The 11,632-nt window shown below is 29.7% G+C and overlaps 1 protein-coding gene across 1 annotated transcript; it reads left to right on the top strand.

The window, feature by feature from the left end:
- Positions 1-9,245: 9,245 nt before the first annotated feature.
- Positions 9,246-11,167, top strand: LOC120083448 (protein PHLOEM PROTEIN 2-LIKE A9-like). The gene is made up of 3 exons (XM_039039216.2): positions 9,246-9,405; positions 9,763-9,851; positions 10,683-11,167. Exons 1-3 carry the CDS (start codon positions 9,346-9,348, stop codon positions 11,068-11,070), a joined length of 537 nt encoding a protein of 178 aa, XP_038895144.1. The 5' UTR covers positions 9,246-9,345; the 3' UTR covers positions 11,071-11,167.
- Positions 11,168-11,632: the final 465 nt, after the last annotated feature.

Raw genomic sequence — 11,632 nt, 5'->3', positions numbered from 1 at the left:
CAATCGCATCGATTAAATGTCAAGAAAATTGTAGCATTACAATACTTGCAGGTAGCATTGCAATGCTACACATTTTACCTTATGGCATTAGGCGAGCGTCAAGCAAGCGTTGCAATACTGTATAGCGTTGGGCAAGCGTCAGGCGAGTGTTGCAACTCTGTGACAACAACATTTTCGTAATTTCTTCTTCTTTGAAGCCCGGATGCTCAAATCACATCCAAATTGCTTCAAATTAATCTCTGTCTTCACCAAATCTCTAATTCTACCTCATGGTTTCTTGGAACCTACAAAATAAGACAATAAACACATAAAATCCAACAATGGACTCAAATTAAGCAAGGAAATATAGCTCTTTTTTAGACCTATCAGTTAGTCAAATAGTTGCAGAGACGCAGCAAGTGCAAGCATGTAGGATCTGCTCGTTTATGGGCCATCTTAAGCAAACATGCCCAAGGTTGCAGTGGAATCCAATGCCATGAGACTACTACATAGGAGGGTTTCATAGTCATTTGGGTGATGATTTCCATCAACCTAGATGAGACGAGTCCTTTGGCTATGGGAACCAAGGATGGGACTGCAATCACTACGATTCACATCCTATCGCATCCAACGTGTTGATGCAAGCTCACACCACCGACTTAGATATGTCATTAGTGTTGAGATATATGTCCTAAATCTCGTATTTTGTATTGTATAAACAATATTCATTTATTTAGTAAAATAAAGAGCCATTTTATTCAACTTTTAGTCTTATGTAACTCAATTCAATAATCTAAGATGGAAGGTTATTTTATGTAAGTTGAACAATATGTGGTAGACATACAAATGGATCATATTCAAGTAATAACCTAAGAGGTCTACAATACATGGATAAGGTTGAGTGTCTTATTCTGGTGACATTGCGGATACGACCCACTATGTAAATGTTAAAAGCGATTTGATCCAAATCGTTCATGTGGAGACATGCGAGTAGGAGTATCCTAATCAAAGAGTTTGTATAATATCAGACCATGAAATGATTAATATCTCTTTATAACACTATTGACTGAAGAGATTAAAATTTCATAGAATAACCGAATGTAACTCAAACGCAATCCTGAGTGAGTTATGAACTCCTGTTTATGGGTGAGAGTTGTCTATGTCAACAACTCAATAAGTTTGCCATCTTGAGGACTTGTTCAAATATAGAGATGGGAATATAGTTACACAATATAGAACTCCTTCCCATCTTTAGAGTAAGTAGATGAATTGTTCATTTAAGAGATGGGTAAGTAGATGAATTGTTCATTTAAGAGATGATTCCAGGTCTTGAACAATGAGGCATCACCCTCTCACTGGCCTGAGAGAGATTTAGTTTATAGTTGGACTATAAACTTATTAATCAATAGAGAGATTAGTGGTACTTAAGGAGTAAGATATAATTACAGAGGTAAAACAAAAATTTGACTCAGTGTGATTACGAACAATTCGTGAATGATTGACTTACTGATAAAGATTATATTCGTAGACACGGAAATATATCTACAAAGCGAAAAGTGTAGTTGTGGGTCTTTAATAGAGTGACCATAATTATGAATATTGATTAATTTAGTTAAAGAATTTAATTAATTAATCTCATATCATTGGAGCTTCTAATCTGTAAATCCATTATATCCCTCTTGCTAGCTCACTAAGAGAAAAATCAAGAATTAATTTGTTTTGAATAAATTTGAATTGTTCAAATTAAGGGAATGTGCATTAATTGTATGAGATACAATTAATATAATGTATAGAGATACATAATAATCTAAAGTTAATTTTTGAATTAGATTCAACATTTAGTTAATTTTGAATGAGATTCAAAATTAACTATATAAATGAGAGTATTAATGTTTGAATAAGATTGAAATATTAAATTAATATGAATAAAACTCATAAAGTGAGGGAATTATATGTTAATTGTATATGAAACAATTAATATAATGTATATAGATACATTATATTATATAAAGTTAATTTTGAATTAGATTCAAAATTAAATTTTATATTGTTGGGTTGTATGTCCTGAAACTTACAGTTTGTAAAGTTAAACATATTCTATTATCGATAAAGATGTTATTCAACATTTCTTCAATAAAGTTGTTATTGAATTTTTAAATTGCATTCGTAAAGTCTAAATCCAATAAACTAAGATCTATGACTATTACATGAATACTTGAACTTTATATTCTCCTATTATATGGAAATTTTGTCCAAATCAAATAATTAGGAGATGTGTTTCTGACGAAGAGTTTGAGTCTGTTTTGTCCATTTGTCACAAGTACGCATGCGGAGGTAATTTTAATCGAAAATGAACTACTAGAAAAATTTTAGACTCAAGACTATTTTGAAATTATTTATTGCCGACTCTTATGCATTTTGCAAGTATTGTGATAAGTGTAAAAAATTTGGATCTTTGTCAAAAAGAAATGAAATGTCACTTAACTCCATTCTTCTATTTGAGATATTTGATGTTTGGGCTTAGATTTCATGGGCCCATTCCCTTCTTCGTTTGGTTATATGTACATTTTGCTTGCAATAGATTATGTTTTGAGGTGGGTTGAGGCAGCCTCACATGGACTAATGATGCTTTTGTTGTTTTAGGATTTCTAAAAAATAACATCTTTTGTAGCTTTGGAATTCTTAAGGCATTTATAAGTGATCAAGAAACACATTTTTGTAATAGAACCATAGAGGCATTATTGAGGAAATACGGAGTACACCACAGAGTTATAACCATGTATCATCCTCAAACAAATGGCCAAGCGAAAATTTTCAATCGAGAAGTGAAGAGCATTCTTGGAAAGACGGTTAACTTGAAAAGGAAAGATTGGAGCTCTAAACTTAATGATGTGCTTTGGGCTTATGGAACCACTTTTAAGATACCTATTGGAACAACCCGGTACAGAATTGTATATGGCAAGGCGTGCCATCTTCTTGTTGAGGTTGAACACAAGGCATATTAGACGGTAAAACGAGGTAATTTGAATTTAACTCAAGCTAGAGAGGAAAAACTTTTATAATTACAACAATTCGAAGAACTAAGACATAAGGCTAATGAAAACTCCAAGATCTATGAAGAGAAAACCAAGTTTATTCATGGAAATTTGTTGAAAAAAAACTTCAAAATTGGACAAAAAGTATTGCTTTACAATTCTAGATTACAATTGACGCCTAAAAACTTATGTCCAAGTGGTTAGGTCCTTTTGAAATTACTAATGTTTTCTCTTATGGTGTAGTTAAAATTAAAAGTCTCGAAACAGGAAAGAATTTCAAGGTGAACGGGCATAGGTTTAAAGTCTACAACGAAGGGCATGTAAACCAAGTCCAATTGGACTTGCGTTTGGCTAATCCCTTATACATGTGATACCCCTCTTCACCAACGTCGAGCAAGCGACGCTAAAAGTTTGCAAAACAAGACGAATTTTCTCTTTCTTTTCACTTTCATTTTTTTCTTTTCTTTTTCCCTTATTTTCTTATTTTTGTAATTGTCAGCATACTTTGTCAATAAATAAAAGAATGAAAGAATAATTCATTTTTATTTTTCTTTGTAGGTAAACTCAAGAAAAAGGAAAGTTAAAAAATATAAAAAACAAGGAATTCTCATTCTCTCAATAAAGCAAATCAACAAATCAGGAGTTTCTCTCTATGTCCCTTACTTTTTTTTTTTCTTGAACTTATATGCTTAGTTTAAACATTGAGGACAATGCTCAATTTTTAAGTTAGCGGTGGGAAACATTGCATGTTTTTTATATTTTTTTTCATAGAAAATGAGCCTTACTAAAATTTTTGCTCTAGGATGATATGTAATTATGCATGTTTGGAACCCTTGAGCATATGAACTAGATTTAGATTTGTTAGATTTAGATTCTATCATTTCGATATTTTGATATCTTGATTAGATTTGTGGCTCTAATATCTTGATAATTGCTTTGATGTTCTGAAATTGAAAATTTTTTACTTCTTAATGAAATATGTCTTCCATATCAAAAGTGGCTTCTTGTTGCATTAAAAAGACTATTCTTTGACTCTTTAATCATTTTGCTTTGAATAATCTTATTAGAGTAACAAGTCTAGACAAAGAGACTAAAATAGGGTCTTCTAAAAAAAGTTGCTAGCATAAAAAATTAATCAAGTAAGCTTGCAAATTAACATAACTTTCATTAACGTTTGTGTGTATGTGTATAGATAAAGGTGAAAAGAGCTACCTCCATCGTGTCTAGTTATAGCCCACGAGAAAAGAGTGACAGGTTCACAACGGTGTGAGTGTGCAAGCTATCCCTCTAGGTAAAAGAAATGCCAACAATTAAGATTTGTGTGTGTGAGTTTATAAAAGACACCCTTTTCTTAAGAATTTCCTCTCTTTTACAAGTTTATATATATCTTAAACCTCGAGGCAGTGTAGAGCGAAGAAGAAATGAGAGTTAGATCCTTTCTACTAGCCTTAGAGTCTTAAATAAACTAAAACCTTGCAATCTTTTCTTTCATGATTTTGGTAGAAAAATAATTTTCTTTTAAAAAATAAGTCTCAATTGATTGTTAGTAAATTTTACACTTCTAAATGCTTGTATTGTATTGATGTTTTCTTGATTGTTGAGAAAAGAGTTAAGAATGAAATATTTATGTATGTCAAACTAGCCTATAATCAATTTGAATGAACAAACAAATAAATAAACAATCAAATGATTCATATTTTGTTTGAATCTTTGTTTTTAATTTTACTTGCTCAGGACGACCAATAGTTAAGTTGGGGGTATTTTGATAGGTCTTGAAAAGAACTATATTTTACATATTAATTCCCCTCATTTTATACTATTAATTTGCTTAATATCCCGATTTTGTAAGTAAAATAGCCTCAGGATCAATATAGAGAAATTAGAAGAAGTTTGGAGAAAAAACGAGCGAAAAATCATCAAATTAAAAGAAGTCGAGAAAATTACCATTTTTCCATCGAAGCAGCATTGCAACGCTAGAATTTGTGAGAGCCCAACGTTGCCTCGACGGTAGAAGATAGAGAGCATCAGTTTGCTGCAAAACAGGAGAGCGTTGCAACACTACGTAGATTGACGGAAAAAAAAGAAAGAAAGTGTGCACACGCCCACCTTGCGCAAGCAAGCATTGCAATGCTGACATTGAGTGTTGTAACATTGTGACCTGCAGAGCGTTGTAACGTTGCTTTGTTAACTCTACTATGAAGGTTGGATATGTAGCTGCTTATGAAGTTGCTAATGAAGTTGTATAGCTTAGGAAGTTATTAATAGATTTGGACGTTGTTCCAAATATGAATTTACCCATCACACTTTATTGTGATAATGGTAGTGTAGTGGAAAACTCAAATAACCTCGAAGCCACAAGAGAATGATGCATATTGAAAAAAATACCATTTAATATGAGAGATTATGTAACGAAGAGACGTGATTCGTATCGAAGAACTGTCATAAATTTCGAAAAATTTCGTCTTTTTTGTTTTTCCTATATATTAATGATTGTTATTTTCATTTATAAGTTAAAAAACTATGATAGATTTCGGAAAATCCGAAAAACTTCAGTTGTTTTTTGCCAAAAAATGTGTAAGTTTGGCTTTTAATGACTACTTTTTTCTCGCACCTTTCTATTTCGCCAATGTTCTCGTGTCAAGAAAAGTCCAATTTGTTGTAGTGGGGAAATTGACGGAGAGCTTGATGACGAAAATTAAGAGTAGCTCGAGGAGCGATTCTACTTCGGAGACAGAGTAAGATCACTAGATAATTTCATTTACCTTTCCTTTTGTCTTTATTTTATATGTATATTTGTAATTCATATGTATATTCTATTTATCAAGACCATGATTGGCTAATTTCATATAATATCTAGGGTTTTGATCTAGTTCTTGGATTATCGATAGATTTAATTGAATTCTTTAGACTTGATTTATGTCAATTACATTCTACATGTGTTTGTTCTTAATGTAGGTTAAGTGATCACTCTTTGATTGATTTATGTCTAATTTCTTGCTCGATGGAGAGGACTTTAGACTACATCTAATTTACTTGACTATTATTGTATTATGTATAAGAGTGATGGTGAGCAATATAGATTAGCGGCAAAGAGACTTACTATCATGCTTAGTAAACTAATTACAAAGAGATTTACCTTAGTAACTTGATGTGAAAAAAGATTGAGCTCTAAAGTGTTTCTTTGATGAAGTCTTCCTTATTCGATTGATTTTAATTTCATGCTTGCTTTAATTTTTAGTTTAAACACATTTAGGTATAACTCCCTAGATAATATTTGGTCAGATGTTCACGGTAGTTAAAAGATTAAAACCCGATCTCCCAAAGATAATACACTATCTCAAACTATTTCTATATTATAATTTGACTCGTATAGTTGTACGTTATAAGATTGCAAGAGTAATACGATCTCACTAATGTATTTTCACTAAAATCATTGTGTCAAAAAGAATATAGGTGTGCTTGGTTTAACTTTTCAAATGTTTAATTTTGAAAATAAGTTATTTTTAAAAATTAAAGTGTTTGACAACCACTAAAAATAACATTTGAAATGATTTTAAAGTTTATTTTAAACTGTTTTTATCAAAAGAATTTAAATAAAAATGACTTTTTTAAAAAATATTTTTTTCTCTAGTCAATTCAAACAGAAACGAGATAGATTATGTAATGGGCCACCTCTTGAAAAGTGCATGAGTCATCAAGTTGACTGCTAGCTCCAATTTTAATCGTGACAGGTCAGTAGAAAGGAAATAAAAAAAAAAGTTAAAATACCAAGTCAGTCCTTGAATTTGAGGTTTGATTTACGTTTATATATATATATATATATATGCTTTCAAATGTCTAATTTTGTCTAATTTTAATCTTGTGATTTTATTCAATATTAAAATGAGCCTTTCAAAGTTAATTTTTATCAAAAGTAGATAAATAATTGTAACAATTTTCATACAAGAAAAATATAATATATGGATATATTTTCAAAATTTAGAATGAAAATGCTAATAAGTAATTTTTTTGAAAAAGTCAACTATAAACAAACAATAGGGATTAAATTTAAACTTTCTTAAAAGTATATGGTCTAAAATTGAATATCTAAAAGCATAGGATTAAATCTGACCAAACTTGGATGTACAAAGACAATAATTGTATTAAACAAAAGTTCTTTTTTTTTTTTTAGGAAAAAAAAACAAGGGAAGGTTACATTTTTTATTCATAGGTTTTGAGTTTAGTTTCTATTTGGTACATAAGTTTCAAAATGATATACTTCAGTCATTACATATTGAGTTTGATTTAACAAATTTGCTCCCAGGTTTCGAGATGTTATAATTGTAGCCTTCGGGTTTGAATTTTGTTTGAATTTGGCCCCCATGTTTCAAAATTTCCATTACTAACTTTGATTTTCCATTGAGTACTCACTTTCGGTCTTTACTATTAATGCCTACTAATTAATTTGAAAGAATTAAAAGAAGTATAATTAATTAAGTTTCACTATTATTTCCATAATTATGAAAATTAATTTTAAAATTTCATTTCATAATTATTTTAAATTAATTAATAGACACGGATGTCAAATTTGAGAGTGAATATTAGTGAAAAATCGATGTTAATAGTATAAATCTTGAAACTTAAGAACCAAATCAAATTGAAACAAAAGTAAAAAAATTGAAGACTAAAAGTATAATATTTTGAAACATAAGGGTTAAATTGAAATCAAATGCAGAACATAAGACCCTATTTGGACCATTAGGTTTTTTGTTATTTGTTTAAGAAAATTAAGTCTATTTTCTCACAATGGTTTGCCTTTTTCTGAAGTAAAAGAGTTGAATTCTTAGTCAAATTCAAAATAATAATAATCATAATAAATTAAATTAAAACTATTTTTTTTTTTAGTTTTCAAAACCTCACTTGGTGATTGAACGCAGTAGTAAAGTAAATAAGAAAGTAATAAATTTAAAGGTCGAAGAAATGTTTATAGGTTTTACAAAATCTAAAAATAGAAAACCAAATGGTTACCAAACAAAAGCCTAAAGACTATATGAGAGACTAAATAAAAGCTAGACTCAAAACTTAGGTACCTAGAGGGTTACAACCCTTTTTATACAAAGTAGAAATGCATATAAGTAAATCATTTGTTGTAAAGAATTTTTTTTTTTTAAAAAAAACTACCACATGACATATTTTTATTGGATGCAATTTGGACTACGATAGGCAATATCCAAACTTTTTTCGGCATCTAAAAGGATATTATTTTTCTCAAAAACTATTCGTTGGATTCTATTTGGTAATCATTTGGTTTTTTTGTATTTGTTTTTAAAAATTAAGTATATATACACTACTTCCATCTCTAAATTTCTTCATTTGTTATCTATATTTTACCACTGGTTTAATAAACCAAACCAATTTTTTTTTTTAAAAAAAAAACTTTTAAAAACTTATTTTTGTTATATATGAATTTGGCTAAGAATTGAACCATTGTACTTAAGAAAGATGCAAATCATTTTAAGAAATGGAGAAGACATAGACATCTTCAAAAACCAAAAACCAAAAACAAAAAATGAGATAATTATCAAATGAGGTCTTAATCATTAAGTTGATGAACCCTAACAATTTCCATTAGGGTAACTGTTTTAAATATTAAAACTACTGAAAATATTTTCTAATATGAATGTTATCGTCTATCAGTGATACACCACGATATTGTCATTGTCTATCAGTGATACACCATGATAGACTACGATATACATCTATCACTGACACTGATAGATGTTAATAGACCACGATATATGTCTATCACGATCTATCATTTATAGACATTAACATTTTACTATATTTATAAATAAACGGCTCATTTTTCTTTATTTCAAAATAGTCCTTTCAATTACCTCTATTTGAAAACAAAAGCTGAATTTAAGAACCAACATAGGCCTTCACAATGTCCGGAAAAAAGTTGAAGCAAGAATAAACATATACAACACACAAACGCACGTTGTAAAGCAATTCCTTTTTTTATAATTTGACTTAAAATATATACTAAAGAATCTAAGGGAGAGAACTAATTCCTTTGCCAACTTCCATTTAACAATTTCCATCATATTTAAACATTAGAAGCTTCTTGTTCCATATGGCTTACATTACACAATATTTTTTATTGGCTTATGGAAAGCAGCTGCTCCAATGTTTAGCATATGTTCTTTCTACACATTAATTATTAATTGTACATTCTCTTTTTCTTTTTCTTCATATATAAAACCCTCAATTCACAACTACATCCCTCATAACTTCCCTAGCTATCATCCTAAGAGATAGAAAGAAAGAGCTATTCTTCTTATTTATTTCAATGGCCAAATTTTCAACACCCCATTATGATGCTGATCCAAAGGCCATAGAAACAATCAAGGTATTCTAATTAACCATATAGTTTCATCTCTTAAATGATTTTTTCCAATTTTGTCCATTAATTTATTAAATTACATACTTTTTTAGGGTACTTTTGTTCGTTTTGTGTCTACTTAACTTTGAAAATTTTTAAAACTTCTACGATTCATGGTACCTATTGAGCTTTAAATGCAACTATACTCCATGTGATATTAGAAAATATTTTGGATAAAATAGAGATGTAGTATTTATTAAAGTTGCCTTAAAAGTTTTGAAGATCAAATAGACATTATGCTTAAAAATAGGATTTTATAGTTATTATTGGATGGTGACGATATAAACGGTATTGATGTCCATATGTATGATTGAAATTTTGTAGGGCATCAGAACCGTGTTTTATCCAAGAGCATTCAACATCACATGGGGCAATGACAATCGTTACTGGCGTTTTCCTCAAAATATTAATTTGTAAGTATATCTTTTGTTAAATCCATCAACCAAAAAGTTTTAGTCGATGGATTATTGTAAGGAGTTTGAACGTAAGATGTCTTATTTTGATATCATGTTTAAAGATAATTGAATAACCCAAAAACTTAAATTGATAAATTATGGTACATTTAATTATATCACAACTTCAACATTAATTTTGAAAATTAAAATTCGATTGGCAAACTCAAATTTTGAATCAAATTACTCAATACACATAACATACCACCCAAGTTCATAGACTACTACATAATACTTTTATTAGAAACATCATTAGAAAAAAATAGAATGCAACCATGAAAATAAACTTCTAGAAAATGATTATGTGCACTCAGGTTGTACCTATTCCTATGCATTCATTTCTTTTACACATAAAACAATTAAAAACAATTTAATTTTTTTAAAATAAAATATTTGTCACATGAAAAATTTTGATGGGTAATTGTTTGGGCTACACAAAGATCCAAGTTGCACCAAATTCCATGTATACCTTTTTTTTAACAATTTTTTTTTTAAAAAAAATAAAATATCTACTACATGACAAATTTTTATTGGACAACTACTTGGACTGCACAAAGATAGGTGCAACTAATCAATGTCTAAGTATTTTTCATAAGATGAAAACAACATCCGAAATTATAATAACCAAAATAGAACAAAGGTTATTGATAAAAATAAGATTTTAACCCTTTTTTTAGTAGGCGAGGAAATTTGATCATCGAATGTACGCCGTCTTCACTCATTAAGCCATATGTAGATTATGATTTATTTTGTTCAAAATTCTTACCAAGATTATACTATAACTTTACATAGGAAGGACCCAAAGTCAGTTGTGCAACTATTGCAAGTGAGTTGGCTAGAAGTGACATGTTCAACAGATAATGTGGAGGTAGGCAAGACCTATAAAGTGGGCTTCAATTTATCACTTCAACCAGATGCATTTGGGTGGAATGAGGTTGAGGTTTTCATAATGGCTAAGGTTGGAAAAAAGGGAAACTACATTTTCAAGAAGACTAAACTTGGGAACAAACCCACAAACACCACAAAGTTTTGTTTTCCTGAGGAGGGTTTGGAAATCAAAGTTGTTGCACCACCAAGCTCCCCAGGAGATTCCAGGCTGTATTTTGGACTTTATGAAGTTTGGAGTGGCAAGTGGAAGGGAGGCCTGCAGATTCATAATGCTTTTGTTCACAAAATTTAGAGTTGAATTTGGCTTCTGTTACACTTATTGTATTATCAAAATTTTTTAAGGATTACTTTTTTTTTTATTATTATTATTATTCCTATAATTTTTTAAATAGATGTGTAATTTGGTCAGGAAGGTTTTAACCTTTTGAATTAAATATATTAACATGTGATTTTTAATTAAAAATAAAAAAATATTTTTTGGGTAGTTGTAAATATAGCAATCTAACACAAAAAGTATTAGCAGATATAATACAAGGTAAAATAATGCATAGATTATATAATAAATTTTAGATCTAGTTCTCAGAGTCTATTAATGATAAACTATCTTTAATAGGAGTCTATCAACAATAATGTCTATCACTTATAGGAGTCTGCTATATTTGCAACATTCTTTAAAATTGTTGTTATACACTTAATTATTGGTCCTAAAAGTACTCCCATTGCAATTATCTAGATAATTTCTCTCTCCTCCCTCGATTGTTTTCTCTTCATTTCTAATCGGACTACAGGGGTGTCGAATCCCTATGATCCAAATCAAATATAACTCCATGCCTATTCTAATTTAGTAGTAACGT

The sequence above is a fragment of the Benincasa hispida genome, chromosome 8, assembly GCF_027475165.1.
Source record: "Benincasa hispida cultivar pf3 chromosome 8, pf3_genome.v1.1, whole genome shotgun sequence".
Lineage (NCBI taxonomy): Eukaryota > Viridiplantae > Streptophyta > Magnoliopsida > Cucurbitales > Cucurbitaceae > Benincasa > Benincasa hispida.
This window is presented reverse-complemented; position numbering and strand designations above follow the sequence as displayed.